Source organism: Gymnogyps californianus, chromosome 1 (genome assembly GCF_018139145.2).
Source record: "Gymnogyps californianus isolate 813 chromosome 1, ASM1813914v2, whole genome shotgun sequence".
NCBI classification, from domain to species: Eukaryota; Metazoa; Chordata; class Aves; order Accipitriformes; family Cathartidae; genus Gymnogyps; species Gymnogyps californianus.
This window is the reverse complement of record NC_059471.1, coordinates 136422445-136440908: the sequence shown is the minus strand read 5'-3', so window position 1 is coordinate 136440908 and position 18464 is coordinate 136422445. Positions and strand designations below refer to the sequence as shown.

At 40.2% G+C, this 18464-nt stretch overlaps 1 protein-coding gene across 1 annotated transcript; it reads right to left on the bottom strand.

Moving 5' to 3' along the window:
* Positions 1-17145: 17145 nt before the first annotated feature.
* NTF3 (neurotrophin 3) lies at positions 17146-17934 on the bottom strand. Its single transcript, XM_050910263.1, has one exon. The coding sequence runs from the start codon at positions 17917-17919 to the stop codon at positions 17146-17148; it is 774 nt and encodes a 257-aa protein (XP_050766220.1). The 5' UTR covers positions 17920-17934.
* Positions 17935-18464: the final 530 nt, after the last annotated feature.

Below are 18464 nucleotides of genomic sequence, written 5' to 3'. Positions count from 1 at the left end.
AGATGAGTGGTTTATGGGTTCTGTGCAAGTCAGTTATTGCATATACAGGATTTTATTTGGTGATATGAATTTAATGAAGTTTTACGAAGCAAAATATCTCCAATAGACTCTAATGTTGACTTCATATTTGTGGAAACCTCAGCAGAGTATAGAGTAAACTCAGTGACAGAAGGAAAATGATGACATTGGAAAACTGCTAAGATTAGCTTCTAATCATAGAGAAAAATATGCAAAAAACTAGGGTTTCAATTCTGTCAACATTTAACTGCTTATCTTATTCAATATAAGCAAATAAATCCCATCAGCCACCCAATAGCTGCATCCCTGTGGCCATACGGAACAGTCACTTCAGAGCATGCCTGAGTTCAACTTTTGTTGCCTATTCATATCACATAACTGCAGAAATACCCTACTGACTGTCCCAAAGTCATGATGTCACATGGCATGCCTGAAAGGAAACCTCAGATATGTTGTCTAGGGTGTCTTTGCAGTGCACAAAGGCCTGGGCACACTGTATAGGCTCTCACTGTCCTGTGCAGCCATGCTGTGATGATCTTGGGCAGCAAGGATAAGAGGGAGCCCTCCTTTGAAACCCTTTGATACTGCTTTGGTGTCTTCTGCTTTTAAAGTCTCCTTCCCATCTAGGTCATTGTAAGAGTAAGTGCTAACACTTAAAATGCTTATCAATCACGAAAGTCACTGAATGCTGCAGGTGAGGAAAATGTTATAATTCCTTTGATAAAGAGCAGAAAATTGAAGCAGAGCACGAGTATGCATAAGATCACTTTGCCAATGGTAAGCCTACAAAGATACCTGTGCTCTATCATTGGAGTGTTTCTGCTCTCACTTCAAAAATATGATACTCTATTGACTGCATCTCTGTGGTTCAGTTATAGGGGACAGGGGAGTTGTAAATCAGTAACTAAGGTTACTTTCACTTACTTCGACCAGTCCAAAGTGCTTCTGAATTGTTGCAATTAGACGGGGGCCTATTATGGGTATTACACTGAATAAAATAGAAATATTAGAGTGAGAGCAATGAAAATATGAGCAATGTTTGTTGCAACAGTTTGAGATTTTTTAGGGCACATTTTAATTTTTTTTTTTTTTCTTTCTGGACTCCTAGAATGTATCTTAACACTATCCAGTGATCAGAATAACTCACCAGAGGGGGAAGTAACTGTGACCATACCCCACTCCTTTTGTGATAAAGCTGTAACAAGCACTATGCTAGAGCATCGCCTTCCTGGGTAACTTTTTGTATGTCAGTAAACACAGTCCTGCAGACTTTTATACACATGCTTAATTGTTTGTACAGGAATACACAGACTGAAGTCAATAGGAGTACTCATATGCTTAGAGTTAAGGACATGCTTAAATATTTCCAGGACTGGGGCCTGTCTTCTCCCAGTGGAGAATTATGCTCTTACACAGGGTTTTCCCCCAGTGCCCTTGTATAAATCTGGCCCTTTAAGTTTTACAGAGCCGAACTGCTCCAGTCTTACTGTAGCCATTTTGCAACTGCTGACTGCTGGGTGCCTGTTCTGCCTCCTAACCGGTTAGTACCTGTTATGCTTTTCCACAGCCCTCTCCTTCTTATCCCTGCATCTCACACATGTGATTGAAAAAGGTTCATCCAGCGGTAAGTCTGACTTTTCTTTTGTGTTTGATCATGGTGAAAATGCTGTAACACATCATTTGCTGGTATTAAAAGAATGTCCATAGCCTTGAAAAATTGTCTCTATTCTTTAGCCAGTACTGAAGAGCAGGGTCTGTTCCAGTATGCAGCACTTTGCCAGATTACATTGATTAAGCAGTCTTCCGTAGGCTCTTTCCCTTGCAATTTTAAGTAATATTTTTGTTTTTCTCTCTAGCTCAGGCAGCTCAGTGCTTCACTGTCATTGGTAAATACTTAAAACAGGTGCAAGACAGGTGCCCTGTTTATTGCATAAGTAAATTTCATTTTGCAGTATTCTTGGATTTTAAAATAAAAGGCAGATGTAGCAGCTGAAGGTGGTAACAGGCACGGTAGCTAAAAGATATGCTACGTCTCAAACGTGTCAATGGATGCCGTTCTCAGATCTCTATCATGCATTGATTCACCAAATAGTATCAGTAAATGTTTCCACCCTTGATATACATCATATTATGTCAGCTAAAAATCTGGATGCCACTGAATGCTTTAGAACTAGCTCCTGAAGAGTAATATGGAATAATACTGGGATAATAAGAATACAGGAATAATAAGGATATTGGAATAATAACTTTGGAATAATAAAGAATAGTATTTGCAAAGATAAGGAACTAAATTTGGAAGCCTAATTTCCATCACAAATCAGAAGTTTTAATAGAAAGAACTGACAGGCTTGTCTACAAATTAATGTTTGATGAAGCAGCAAGGGATCTACACTATCTTCTTGTATGAATGCAGTTAGTCTGCAGGAAATTCGTAAGTAAGCTCAGCAAGCTACCCTTCTCTTCCGGCATGCCAAAACCTTATCCCAGGGGACTATGTGAGTAGTAGGTACTATGTCATAAAGCAGTCAGTCGGTATGCTGCAAGATGATGGTTTTTTTCTGCTTTGTGACTCTTCCAAGCTTTGCAGGGGATTTTGGAAGAGCTGATAAGACTGTAAGATAAAAAACTATAGAAGTTGTCACTGTTTTGCATTTGTCATGTACCGCAGCTTGAAAGAAAAATTTAAGAGCTGTAATAGTGGGTAATACTGAGCTGGCAGAAAGAAGAGTGTGGAGAGGCAGACAGTATCAGTGACTGTGTCCTGTGCTGTTACAAAATGTGATGGTTGGGAAGTGCAAAGAGTGTTTTCAGCTCCTGAGCTTGCAGTCTCCTGCATCTTGTGACCTGTGGTTCTTCTGTGGTGCTTTGAGTGTTATCAGTGCTCACTCTCAAGCAGAGGTGCCACTGACAAATGAATAATTAACTCCTTGCAACAGCCGTAACAACATCTTGCCTGCATTGCATCAGTTGTACTTGTGAACTGAAGTGCACGAGTGCTACGCAATTACTTTGAATCATAGTATATTTCATGTCTATGCTCTACATTGGGTCAGTGACTACCATCATAACAATCCTAAACTGTAGGGCCAGGTGGTGTCCTCGTAGCAGTGGAAGTGGTCAGGCTGAATGCTGGGGCAGAACCGGAGTGTTCATCCCTACAGATCTCGACATGCCCGTGGGTTTTGTTAATTAATTCAAACACCATCGGCAATGGAGGCTGCTTTCTCAGCATCCTGCCTTTGGTGCAGGTGCCATAGGAAGATTTTTCCACGGACTCACAGTCCAAATGTTGCCTTTACAGGCAGTAGAAAGCATTATCTGGTACAGAAGAGATGCCTGTTTCCAAGTGCATGCAAATGTGTTTTGATGTGCTGCCTTCCTACTCCTTGGCTCGTGTTATGGGAACAACATCAATATAGTGGGAAATCCTTTTAAAACGTCTAATATTTCATTGTTACTTTGAAGACTGCTGCGCTGGCCTGTGGGACAGAGCTGTGTTGCCATCTTGGAGGAATGCGACCATGCCTTTCTCCACACGAAGCTGTCCTGGCTGAAGGCCTGGCAGGGCCTATTTCTGATAAAGCAGACGGTGTCTTTCCATTGAACCACCTTTCATTCAACCACCAAAGAAAACTTTGTTCTGCCTTGCTGTACAGCTGTTATTTTACAGCTCTGTGTTCCCAGATTAAGGAATCGGTTATATTTTTAACTTGCAAAATGTCTTTCCCATTAGCGCTTTCCCATTTGATCTGCGTGGGTGGCCTTCAGTTTCTTGGCCTCAACTGTTCCTTAACCTTAGTCAATCTTCTTGCTAGTTTATGCTGTCCCCTGCCCAGCCCAGAAATGGTTGATTGTCTTGTACCCAATTCGTCATCTCTATTGTAAACTGCACATTTTTATTTGAGGACTGGCATTTTGTCCCCATTGCCAAATGTCCAAAGAAGTTGTCTCTTCCTCCCTTGCTCTCTCCCACCCTCCCTCTCTCTCCCGCTCTTTTTTCACTCTTTGAAGCTGCTTGCCCTGGGATTTCCATCTCCTACATACGCTGTTGCATGACCCCTTTCATTTTCGCTCAGTGTTGACAGCTTTAACTTTATTTTCAGAGCTCACACTTGTGCTGAAAACACCTGGGACTTCCTCTTCACAGAACATCTTAAGTCAAAATGCTGGTCTTGTGCTTCTCAGTCTCTGCCACTTTCCTTTACCTAGCTGGGATTTGTAGGTAAATCGTGCTAGGGACAAGTCTTCCAGCCCATGGGAGGCTTCTGGAATTGCAGAGCACAGTAGGTCTGTAAAAAAGAAAAAAAAAAAGACAGCCATCTCATAGTCAGTCTAGCACCAAGGGCAAAAGGGAATCAATAAGTACATAAATGTATATTTACCTGTGATGAACTATTATATCTTTCATTATTTTAAGAGAAAACAAATTTCTTTATGGGCTAGATTCATGGGTTTTGAGCATTTGACTCTGACAGTGCCAAAAATCTCTCTCAATTAGCCAAATCCCCTTTCTCCTCATACATAGTTCCTAATTTTAATCTGTCGGTGCACATTGGGCCAGAAAACAAGCAAAGTGGTCTGCAAATGAGGTTGTGATCCTGACAGAAAAGGAATATATCCTCATTTTGTCCCTCTTTTTAGGTTTTTGATGGAATCCATCACTCCCTAAGACTGGGATGGTCAGCCTGCAGCATACAAGCTGTTTCCAGCTGGCCAAATAATTCATCTCACAGTCTGGTTTTGGCCACCTTTCCTTAGAGTCCCTCACATGTGTGTGACAGACTAATAAATTAATCTGGAGAACTAATTAGGAAAGAAAGGAACAGCAATCTGGTTTACCCTGAGTAGCACCCTATAGCTCAACTTTCATTTAGAATTGGTTGGCTTTTTTTAGAGAATCAGTTGTTTCTTGTGTCCGAGATGGTAACCTTTTCTTTACATGGCATATAACCTCACAGACTTCCCTGTATTAGTTGTGACGGTTGCCCAGCCCCTCCAAGGCAGCCAGGAAACACAGACACTTCCATCCAGAACCAGAAATTAACTGTGGAGGGAGGAGAGATGTGAAAGCAAGTGTTAGTGCTATCTTACCAGCAGTGTCATGGTTTAACCCCAGCCAGCAGCTAAGCACCACGCAGCCGTTCCCTTACTCCCCGCCCCACTCCCAGTGGGATGGGGAGAAGAATTGGGAAAGAAGGTAAAACTCATGGGTTGAGATAAGAACAGTTTAATAACTAAAGTAAAATATAATACTATCAATAACAATAATGAGATATTATAATAATAATAATAGTAAAGAAAAGGAATATAACAAAAAAAGAAAGGGGGGGAGGGGGAACAGTGATGCACGATGCAATTGCTCACCACTGCTCACCGATGCCCGAGCAGCGATCCGCCCCTCCCGGCCAACTCCCCCTGTTTATATACTGGGCATGACGTTCCATGGTATGAAATATCCCTTTGGCTAGTTCAGGTCAGCTGCCCTGGCTATGCTCCCTCCCAGCTTCTTGTACACCTGCTTGCTGGCAGAGCACGGGAAACTGAAAAATCCTTAACTTAAGATAACCGCTACTTAGCAACAACTAACACATCAGCATGTTATCAGCATTATTCTCACACAAAATCCAAAACACAGCACTGTACCAGCTACTAAGACAATTAACTCTATCCCAGCCGAAACCAGGACAAGCGGTTTGTCAGCTTCAGTGATGGCTATTAGTCCTTTTCTTTTAACACCTCTGGATCTCCACAGTGAAAGATGCTCATCTATCCTGACAACGAGGATGACATTAAACAGTATTTAAGTAAAAAATGCAGGAAGGACCCACACAGGAAGATGGTGAAAGGAAATAGCCCAAGTACTTTCATTATCCCACATGAAGTTTAAGCATCTGGAGTACTAGTCCGATCACATGAGACAGAAGAGGGTGAATGTTTGTTCATCCATTTCTCCCAGTATCTAGTCTCTCTGCTGATAAGAACCATGAATCTCCCAGGATCTCTTGTCATGGCCCTAACCAAATTCTGTGTTCAATGTTTGAAAAGTCTCCTTGCCTGTTTCTTCCATCTGCTGCCAATGAAGTAGCGTCTGTGCTGGAGTATTTTGCACTGGGTGGGGAGGAGATCTCCAAAGTGCCCCATTAACAAGTACTTGCCTTTCTGCTCCTAAAGAGCAGGTCATACGTTCCTCTTCCAGTAGCCATCAAGAACTGTGGCTGAGCAAGAACTGGGCACAGAAGTAAGTCTGCACTGATCGTCTGCATGGCACGCACTGCCAGCAAGACAGGAGGCTGACATCGCTATTTTTAGTGCAAATGGTGGCACACCGCTGCTTGTTTCTAGGACGTGTTTGCCAAGGTTCCCGTTAGTGATAGCCGTGGATCTAGATTTAAGGACCACTACCTTTACTTTATCACTTTCGTAAAACTTCTCCCATATGTGTGAAACTGGGAGAAGGGGTGGGGGCAATCATGTTGCACAACTGATATCTTACTTTGTCAGGCCACTTTAAGCCTGACCCTCTTCCCTCTAGAAGGGATGCATGTGCCTTGGTCCCACAGCACCTAGTCAGGCACCTTGATGCAAAGTGCTCATGAATGTGAACTGGGGTGGCCAAACTGCAGATCTGTGTCCCACCCACTCTCTGCCACACAAGTTATAGCAACAATCACTTCCAATAGAGGGAGCAATAAATTTTTTGGACTCTGAGTTTAAGGCAATGCTGAGCCCAGCTATGAACAGAAGTGGAAAGGCAAGAAAATAGGACCTGTTTTGCATATAAGACACTCCATTTGTAAGTAAGTGGATGATGCTTAGTTTCTTCCCTTTTGTATACAATGTACATTCAACAAAACAGTATGAGAAGCCGTACATTCAGCAAAACAGGCAAAAGTGCTCATCCTTGCTTGGGGTGACCCTGCTCTTAGGTCTCTTACTATGTAGGGAGAAGAAACGTTGCTTCTATGACAAGGAGCCTTTTAGTCCAAATTCTAGATAAGCAGTCTTATGCTGGAGGAATCCCTCAGCTTTCCGTGTGTTTGCTTTAAATCTTCCATAAATTGCTGGAGCCATCTACCAGGGACTCGAAAGGGCGTAGGACCTCATTGTAGCAACTCACTTAAGTCTTGGGTAGGGTATATTAATGGTAGGAGGGATAAATTCAGAGAAATGCAGGGAAGTTTCTTTGGGCATGTGATTAGAATATTCATCTGCAGTTGTAGCAGCCTTATAAGCAGCAATATAAATAAGAGTCACTAGGCAAGGAGAAAGTAATCTCAAACTATTACCCAAAACATTTTCTTTTCTGTTTCCTCAACATCTTTTAGAAAGTGCTGCTGTTAAACCCCTCATTTGAAGGGAATTGTCCAATTTGCCTTCAAACATGTGATGTGGGCACCTAAGTCCCTAAGGTGGTCTTGATAATTTCACCCCAGGTCTAAAGCTGTTTCCGCAATTACCCACTGAATGACTTCTTCCCCTGGTTCAGCACATTTCCAGTTATCTTTGCATGTAATTCATACTCCTTTCCCCAGCTCCCCGTCCAGGTGACTGCATTCATATCCAAGTCTATTTGAATGACTTTTTCAAGTAAGAATTTGTGAAGTACTGCCAAATGCTTTACTGCACTCTAGATATTACTTTATCTGCTAATTTTGTTCTTTGATTTAAAAAAATAAATGATCAGTTTTATTTGGTGTGTTCTTTTCTTTATCCTATAAAGCCATGGCATTTTACTGATCATGGTTCTTCAATTATTAAGCACATAATTCAGGACCCACTGGAAATTTTTGGAGCTTTTTACAAACTTCCATGGACCTTGGATCAGGTCTTAAATATTTACAGATTACCTGTTGTGCTTTTTTTTCCCAGGAATTTTAAGCAAAATTTATGGGATGGGAACTACTACGCTTGGTCATATTCATGTTCTGTTTGTTTTTTTAGTGAATCACTATTATTTCCCGTAATAAAATCACTAAGGAACCTTATTATTACCCTTGTCCATAAAAACATTTGTCCATGCACTTAGCTTTAAGCACAGGGTTAATCTTACCAACTTCAAGACAGCTATTCTTCTCTTTAAAATTGGGCATATGCTTAAGGGCTATTTTGGATCAAGACCTATGCAAGCAGGCTGAGTGAACTAAATTCACTTAAATGCAGCCCGAGCTATGGAACTGGCTCTCAGTAAATCCTGACTGTGTATTTCTTTGAAGAATGAATCTATAAACCATGCCCACAGAGATTATTAGCAGAGATTCACTAAATGTTTTAAGCACAAAAATCTCCCTGACAGCAGAATTTCAGCTCAAGCTATTATATTTTACTTTCATGGGAAAGGAATGGATTTTACAAGGCAGTAGTCAGAGAGGGATGAACCCTATGAGAAAAAAAAAAAAAGAAATATTGCTATTATCAAAGCAATCTTTGATCTTTTTTTCTTATTTCTTATTACAAACTTTTGGATTTTTTTTTCAGCTTCTGCTTCTCTCTCCTATTGTTGTCCTTGTTAAACTCCAGTTTTGGCTTTCCAGTGAATATCTTGGTATCAGCTTTTGTGTTATTTACTGTATTCTTACCTCCTGAGCTGTATTTCTTCACTTATGGAGCCTGCATTGTTCCCACTGCGTAGGTCATTGCTTGGGGTCATGGAATATTTAGTAAACACTTCATGGAATAATGGATGACCTTAGGGCTGACAGAAGTGGACACTTCAGATTATGTTTAGAGATTGTAAAATCTTTGGCATTTATGAAGGCTTTATGGAAAAACAGATGAAGAGAAAAATCTCAAAGAAGTTTTCCAAGCCCACAAAGTCAAGCTGTATGCCCTAGCTTGCAAATCGAGTCATTACCGAAAGCTGGCAAAGGCTACAAAATTCAGGATGTGATACTTACCCAGAATGAATCATTTCTGTTTATTTCGGATTGTAGTTCTGGAGTGTTTCTAATGTAGTAAAAGTTATCATGTTAATTATACTCAGTATTTGCTTACTGAAAAATGCTTGGGACAGCCAAAATGTGAAGTTTCCAGTGAATTAAAAAGAAACTCAGGTGGGCACCTCTGTTCAGCAGGACTGGGCTCTTTGTCTTAGCTGAGATTAGATTGCTGTTGTCTAAAGCAGTTTTCTTTCTGAACAAGAGCATCTTCACTGAGCTTATAGTGTGTACATGCTATCTTAATTTTCCAGTGTTTCTTGTGTTGACAATAGTTACAGATTTCAGAATTTAATTCTGAATGCCAGTACCTGCAAATCTAACTTTTACTTCCTTCTCATCATTTCTTCAAGCAAAACAAGGCCCAATGAAGTTACATCTGAAGCAAGAAGTAAAGTTAATTTTGAATGCTATGCATGGTGGTTCTCAGGGGAGACTATTTAGCTGGTGCCATGGAAAGCCCCTCGGTTTACCTGGTGAGCTGCACTGAATCAATCAGAAATCTGACAACAATATCCCTCCATGCAGGGCAGATGTAGTTTAAAGCTGCTACAGCATAGAATTGTAGGCGCCCTGTAATCTATCACATTAAATGGTTCAATTGGTATTCATCATGTAGCTACACAGGCAGCAGCTATGTGGTATACAGAAATTGAGTCTGATCAAGTACAGAGCTCACCACCTGCTTTAAATGTCACAGGCAAATTCCAAGCTTTATTGTATCAGTAAAAACTGGGACTAATCCTACTGAAGTCAGACATTAAACCTGCATGAGATCAGAATAGAGTTAAGTATTTATTAGTTGTATGTGTGGTGGTTCCCCCTAAAACTATATGGATAACTTAAACACTTTCCACTATTCAGATTGGCTTTTTCTGTACATTCGGGATGCAAGTGAAACTGTTCAAGAGTAAATATTGCTAAAAAACCCCCACCCGCTTTTGCCTTCCTGTTTAGTCTTTCACTTTGTGTGAACCAGGTCCAAACCATTGCAGGATTGCCTTGATATTTCTTAAACTTGATTCATGAAACGGCAGTGTGGGTCCTTCTCTTCAAAGATTCCATGGGAGGAGATGAAGGACTTGTCCCAGGATCAGCCTGTGAGATAACAGAGTTGGCCTCGTGCTCTCTTTGCCTGGCTGTTGTGAATGGGGAAGTGTGTTGTGCAGCTATACTGTTATTGCTCTGCATTTTTGTGCCACTGACACACCCCAATCTCCATGGCATTTAGAAAAAGAGAGGAAGGAGCCGCAGAGACTGCTGAGCCCCTCTCCTCAATCCAGTCATGGTACTGCGGTGCTCTTCTTTTCCACTCACATATAAATGCTCCCCGCAGCAGGATCTACATCAGAAGACTTCACCACATATTTTTTTAGTGAACCACCAACATGGTAAGAGGAAACATGAAGGGAAGATAGATCACTGAATGACTCTACTAAAGGAGAATTTTCCTCTTTCTAACTTCTGTTCTCCAGTGTCCTCATATGCCTCTGAGAAAACTACATGCAGCAGGCCTTTCTCAAGAACCCATATCTTCCATTTCTGTGGGGAAAAAAAAAAAAACCCAACAAAAAACCATGGGAGTTTGAGACAAAACTCTTCCCATGAGAACTCCCTTTTGCATAATTGCTGTTATCATTATGGTGGGAGAAGGGGTTTTTTTCACCTTTACCCCTGCCTAGGACAAGTACCATGTCCTGATGCCAGGTCTCAGGAATCCAAGATGGCCAAGATTATTGACCTAGGGGATATGTGCCTCTGAGTCGGATCCAGAGATCAGGAGGATCATTATGGCTGTACAGTCTATTTTATGTGTTTGAGGGGTCTAATTGTCAAGGAACCAGTGTAATAATTATTGCCCCACCTGTCCCAACTCTTCTACCCTTCAGCTCTCCAGTCGGCCAGTTCCTACCTCCTCAAGACTTCAAACATAGGTCCTTGTGATATCATGGCATAGACACTGTGACTGTGGCAGCTGAGCTCTCACTCTCTGCAGAACAGAAAAATGTCCTTCCTGGAAGTTTTTTCCTCAGGACGTAAGTTCAGGGATCATGCTCTGACCTGTGATTTGGCTCATATATTGGGGTTATGGTTCATGCTCTGTCAGCAGTGTAAAAATGAGCAAATTTATATTTTCTGAACTTAATGGGAATCACATTTAGTAGATTTGTGCAATAACAAAGATTTAAAAAATTATGCTCCATATGAGCAGTGGGCTGTGTCATATCTGAATCTGACTCAAGGTATTTGTAGTAACTTGACAAAAGCTGCCATTTGATATTTTAAAACATATTTAACCTCTGAGCCTGAGAAGCAGATTCTGTCACTTGCACACTTTTGGTTTAACTATCTACTGTACAAATTGGGGACTTAAACTTTTACATTGCCCAGCAACTTCAGAGCCATATTTCTGCTCCATTATCCACAAAGATTGCACACCGCAAATATCTACAAGCAGAAAGTTGAGGTGCTTATTATACAAAATACCATGTGTAAAACAAAACCAAGATTTGTATTAAAATTCCTTTCTCATACACTGAGAACATAAATAGGAATCAACAGAAGTTATTTACAGTGCTAAACACAGTATTTTACTACATACTTCCATTTACAGGTTTTTTTTCTCTTGTAAATTGCTGCTAAATATACATGTACTGGTCATGTATTGGTCATGTACTCATCATATCAGACAGTTCAAAACTTATTTTGAAACTTAAATCCCTGGAACTAGACAAAGTAATGAACAATTTTTATGACACTAATGTTAAAACCTTGGCTTGTTTTGTGTGGTGGATGATGCTTTCAACTTAGGGTCCCCCTTATGTATTCAATTTGGATTTAATACCTTCTGAGTCAAATTCTGCCCTCACTTAACAGCTTCATAGTCCTAAGTGCTGACAACAGGGGCTGCATAGGGCTAACTGAGAGCAAGACTTCATCATCTGTGCCCAGTGAGCATAGCTAATTCCTAATCAACACAGTGGGATTGACCCCAATTAATAGAGGTTCATTTTCCTTTTGAATTCATGTTTCAGATGGTATTTCTTTAATAAGAAATTTTCTTTTCTGTAATCTAATGGTATTTCTTTAATCCTTATCATAGCAGGAAAGAGCCTTTCATCTGAGGTTATGGTTGAACAATTTCTCTCCCTTGTTTTCCTAAATCTCTGTAAGATGTTTGCCACCCAACAGCTATGACTCCCTGTTTTTTTCAGCACTTACTTTCCTTTTCTCCCACCCTCCATGGAAATATTTTTGCTTAGAGAAAAGGAACATCCTACCTTCTTCTTTAGCAGCCTCCCCGGGACACATTAGTCTTTTCTGTCAAATGGTCTCAATGTAATTTACAAATAATGGAGCTGGTCTATCAATGATGCTCTCTCCTCTCTGTGACACTGGTAGATAGTAACAACATGCTGTGTTTTAGAGAGGGGACAACTGACATGCTGCAACCACAGCACCTTTTTACAGAAGGTCCATCCAGATTCACATAAGGCACACTTCTGTGCAGGCAAAAAATGCAAACTGAGAAACTGTCCTTCTGTTAAAGGTCTACTAGGCATCTCAGCCCTTGGACCTGGAGGAAGCAACCCTTGATTATGCAGCCCTTGATCATGCAACTTGCAGCTCAAGACTGAAAGCAGAGGGGGATTTGGGAAGGTGGATGTGAAGATGGTGTAGGGCTGCCTCACTCTCTTTTTGCTCCTTGGCCACTGTGTACACAGCCGCTTCTCAAGCATGATTACAGCAGCCTGGTCATGATCTCACCTAATCGTTTGGCTAATGGCTCCAAAATAGGACCCTGTGATCAAAATGTCCAGAAACATGAGGTCGTGACATCAAAAAGCCAGTTCCGTAATGAAAGTATGGCTTTCAGCTGCTGCTGGCTTCAAAGCTCAGCAGTAAAACAAAGGAGAAATCTACATTTGGGGACCTCCATGGAAAGCATTACCATTTGCTGTTCATCAGAGGTACCAAAGCAGCTAACAATTACAAAAAGGAAAAAAAAAAAAAAAAACAAACAGAAAATTATCCAGCTCATGAATGTAATAAGTTTCAGGAAAAAATACATTTTTTGACACAGAGATTAGTTAAATAATTTAACTGGGAATGTCATTGCTGAGCTCTGCAATAACCTGCACAGAACTGCACAGACCTACAGTGGTAGCGAATGGCTGACTTTCCCAGGAAAGTTTTTGTTATCCTTATATTGCTTGACTTTTTTACACCACATCTGTGCTTGCGTCGTCATTCTGCCATCTGCTGTAACAAAATACAGGCAAAGCATTTCAGAAAACAACCCCTCCACGCTTTAAAATGCTCCAACCCGGAGCACAGCCTTTTACTTCTTACAAGCTGTAGTGCCTATTATCCTCTCCTCCTCCTCCTCCTCCTCCTCCTCTTCCTCCTCCTCCTCCCTCGGCCCCCCCACGACATGCATGATAAATTACATAGGCGTACCAAGTGTGGAGAACACAGAATCCCATTGATTTTGTCACAATGTTTCTGTTAAATTAAATGGATGGCTATGCACTTTACTTCACTGCGAAATGCGTTTGCTGAAAGGTCAGAAATAGCAGGTCATTATCATTAAATTTTTAATTTTGGAACTCCCAATCAGACTTGTTTCCTGTTTGGTATTATCTGCAGATACACAATGTATAGCTGAGCAAAAGACTCTGATTGCTAAAGCATTGAAATAACAGAGTATGAGCAGAGTGGTTTTGAGCACACACTCTGTATAGTCCAGTCAAAGTTTCTTCCTGGTGCAGCCGCACAAATCTCTTGGTAGCAGTAAACTCGCTGCACAGACTTCATTCCTGAACACATGTTCAAAGGTGATAAAATAAATGCAGATGGTTTCCCAAAACCTCAGTGGAGCATTTTTTACTGTTACTAAATGGACTGTAAAAAAACTAGGGAAAAAATGGAGAAAATACAGTTTGACACAGACAGGCAGTTTCAGAATAGCATTCAGTTGTTTGGGAGAAAAGCTAAATAAAATGTGTGTTTATAAAGATCTATTGGCAAAACAATATTGACAGAGCATCTGAGCTGCCTAATGGGAGCGAGTTTTAGAATACTTAAATTAAACTAGCATTGGAGCTGAATATTTAGCTTAATTACTTAACACACATACAGAAAAGTTGGATAGGAACTTTGAATTCATTGTGCCATGACCGAAGTTGACAATAAAACCATCCCCAGCTACAGTGAAAACACAATTAGGCCTTAACAAATTTATTACAGCCTTTGTTTACAAACTTGTTACAAAATTATACAGCATCTTATGTGTACACAGGATTTACAAGAACGCATAACTGATGTGTGTGATTGCTCCGCTCTCTGGTTGAGATCTGCAGGTTTTTCTTCGCTCAGGGCCTGATCCAGCTTGCACTGGAGAAGGTGAGAATTTTTCCATTGACTTTAGTGGAAACTGGATCAGATCCAGAGGGTAACACTTCCGTTCATTGTTATATTGTGGTGGGAAAGAGGCAGCCGATCTAATAACCTTACGCACCATGCTTCTTTCTTGTTTAATGTGTTTCAGATGGCAGGCATTGTATTTACTCTGATACATTTTTGCTGGCCGCTTGTAAAATATTTGGTGCATTGGTAAAGTTAAGAGTCAAAGACCAGTTCCTGTTACTGGATTTACAGTGGAAAATGACAAATTGTTTTCTTTGAACCTATAAAGAATGAACCTCCCTTGATTTTCAGTGAGCAGAAATAAAGGCATTAGGAACAACTCTAATGTTGTTTATATTGCTGTAAACCTACATTTTCTCACCTGTCTTCAATAGAATTTCTCTGGATTTGCAGTGATGTAAACAAGCGTGGCATTCACACTGTAGGAACAAGGTAGTTTCTGATTAATGGGATTTAACCAAGCTAAGTTAGTCTTCTTACTTCCTCTTCTCATACAGAGATAGATCTATCTGGCATACTGAAGCATGGAGATCTCGAAAGTTAATGATCCATGACAATATCTGCTCTCAATTACTCACAGCATCTGAAAATGATCTTTATTTGGGAATTCAGGGTGTAAAATTAGGCTTTTAACTTGCAAAAAATTTCAGTGGGGTGGGACTCCAAAAAAAATGCTTGTGCCCCCAAGCAGAAAAATTTAGTTGAAACTTAAACTTTCCTACTAGTAAAAATAGCAAAAGCTTTGTTGAGGATTTTTTTTTTAAATGTTTGCCAAGGAAGGAGAACGCTGGAAAAATTCTAGTCAGATCTATTAGATACCGAGTTCCTTGTTACATTACATCCTTTCTTTCATTTTAACGGTTGCCTTGGTATTGAACCTCTGAAGTTATTATTGCTTGAAGCAAAGTTAGGATTTAGTACTGTGAGGTGATGATATTTTCTGTGAGGTAAATACCCTGGTTTCATGTTGAAAATTGAGATGGTTCTCAAAACCTTTGTTTATGGCCTCCCCTGCAGAATTATACCTACACGCTCCAACCTGGCTTTTAGAGGCACTGCTATTCCAGTGCTTGGCCTCATGAGCGACCTGTCCGGTTCTCCAGTGATTTTATGATGTGTAACGCTCTCTGTAAGGGATTAGGAGAGACCACACAATTTGCTGCCTTTGATGACCTGTTGCAGATTTGAAGTTGGTTCTCCAGTAGTGAAAGCTGTATGAACAAAGGCATCCTACAGCCTCGGTTTTCAGTGCTCTGATCTCATTTGCATTTGTGATGCTGAACACACTACAACAGTGAAAGCCGTAGTGTAAAAACCTAAGACGACCACTACAGCTGTAATGCTTTTTGAATGGCTGGCATTTTTCAGCTCTGACTGTGTGTTAAGATCTAGCTAGACACAGATAACATATGCAGTCCAATCTTAATTCTGTTGATAGCCATTACAAGACTCTCATTTACTTTTATGGGAGTGGGAGCCCATCCAGGGCATTATACAGCTAATGTATAATAGACCATCTCTTCAAGTAGTGTAATTATTACTGTCCCCAGTGGAGCTACATGACAATACAAAGAAAAGTCTGAAGTAGATATATGCTAGTACATTTGTCCTAAGTAACAACTCACCTGTATAATTGAAGAACTTCTTTATAACTGTGGAATACCTGTATTTTAGTCACCATACTGCTCAAAAAGATCTATTATTTCATGTCCCTATGAAAGGTACCAAGTTTGTTGAGCAGTTCTACACATTTTTCTCCCTGTGAAAAATGGAGAATGGATTGCTGAGGAGAAGAACAGCTTCGTATGGGTGTGTGGCTTTGATATCCACACCAGGATATCATATCTTTCTTTACTACAATTTGTAAGCCAAGGGCTCTTTTAAGGTTAAGACACCACCAGCTTTGTTTCTAATTTAAAAACTCAGACAGAGAGGAATGATCCAACAATGCAAGCAGAAGATATTTGATTCATGTGAGGAGGAAGAGGCTGATCACAATAAATAGCGAATTGTGAAGAAATCATCTCTTATGTATTATATTAATGATCCATTTAGATTGGTTCTTGGCTTCAGTAAGCTTCTGCCACAAATATTTCAGATTTTTTTCATATTTTTTCTATGATGAACTGGCAGCATTAGAAACAGTTGCAAAACAAATGTGCTTCAAATACACAAACAAAAGTTGCTGGATTATTAGCAGTCATTCTGAAATGCTAACAGAGGGAAAATGGTCATTTCACTGGCAAAACTGGCATAATACACAGAAATTGTATTTTATGGCTACCTGATGTCTGTAACGTTGACATCATCTGCAGGCTACAACATGTAATTTGGTCCATTTTTGTTTTGGCGGTGAGGAGTCAACACTGCATCTAATTAAATGTGAATGTATAGAGCAGGGAATATAAATATGTACACAACTCTTGACATTGATCTGATTTTTAACAAGTTTACTAAATGACAGTCACTGGCTTGACAATACTGAATGAAAAATACTGATTTTACACAGATTTTACAGTAAGGTTACGGTATGCTGCCGACAAGCAGTGTCACAAACATAGTCTAAAAAAACCCGGAGTTGCCCACAGCAGAGGCACACACCCTTTGCTCTTGTTTATTGAGAGAGAAAGCTTATATACTGTACATTTGCTGAAGTTTAATAAATAAGGTCAACTTATAATATATAAAACAATATAAACATTTATATGCTACATGCATATCATATAATTTAAAGTAATAATTTATATAGCAAAGAGATGCAGATTTATGTTCTTCCTATTTTCCTTGACAATGCACACACACAAGAGGTGTCTATTCTTATCCATCTCCAGCCTACCAGTTTATTGTTTTCTGAAGTCAGTGCTCTAACATAAGTTTGGGATGTCTTGCATTGGGAGTTCCAGTGCTTGTCATCAATGCCGCGGCAGCCGTTTTTTACAGGCTTGGCTTCTTTACACCTCGTTTCATAAAAGTATTGCTTAACTGGAGAGTTGCCTGTTTTAATTTCTCCAAGAACAGTTACCTGGTGTCCTCTAATGTCAATTGCAGACGATTTGTCCGTGACCCATAAACTTTCACTGTCACAAACGGAATATTCCCCTCGGTGGCTCTTGTGCTCCGCGTACCTTTTCCGCCGGGAGGTTCTGTTCACCACCACCGAATTTCCAATATAATCCTCCATGAGGTACAGCGGCGGCGGTTCCAGCGGCGTGTTGTCACTCAAGAGGACTCGGGGAGAGTTGTAGCGTCTCTGCTGCCTTAAGAGGTCTGTATCCATTGAGATAACCGGCTGGAAGTCTGATTTCACATTTTCAGCTCCATCCATGTCTTGCTGAGTGTCTGCTTTCTGCACTGTGTTTTGATAGTTTTCCTTGATATCTACCATCTGCTTAGAAAGCTTGTTTTTCAAAATGTCTGCCTGAATGAGTTTAATAATAAGAGAATTTATTGAATCTTCTGGCAAACTCCTTTGATCCATGTTGGTAGACTGGATGCCACGAAGATAGGTGAGAAATATCACATAAAACAAGATGGACATCACCTTGTTCACCTGTAAGATCTGCAAAGAAACAGACAGTCAACATAAAAAACATTAAATAGGGAAGTTTACTAGAGGCTGTAACCATGAAAATTTGGATTTGTTTTTATAACATCTGCACTTTATAGATACAGATAGGCTATGTGTTTCTTTGAAGATACTGTTTTGTTATAATTTATAATGAGCACAACTGGTTTTTGACTTTTTTTTCAGTTTTTCATCTATATTTCATGCACTTCTCAGGATGACCTTACTTTTCCTCTTTCCACGCATAGTGGCATATATGTCAGTTAGATCCTTTCTCTACAGAGGTAGGTAGCTCTTGGGATAGTATGTTCAGGCTCAGCAGCAGAGAGAGGCCAAGTTACTTTCACAGAGTCTATTCTACAGAGTGGTTTAGTTTCAAAATTGCAAGATTATGCAGAGTAGCAGACTATCTAATGGTGTAAAATGAAGACGTTCTGACTTTGCTAAGTGTTGTGAAGTTTTGTGTGTTGAGATCTCTTGGATCCATCAAATTGCTTTTCATCAAATGGGTTGTGTTT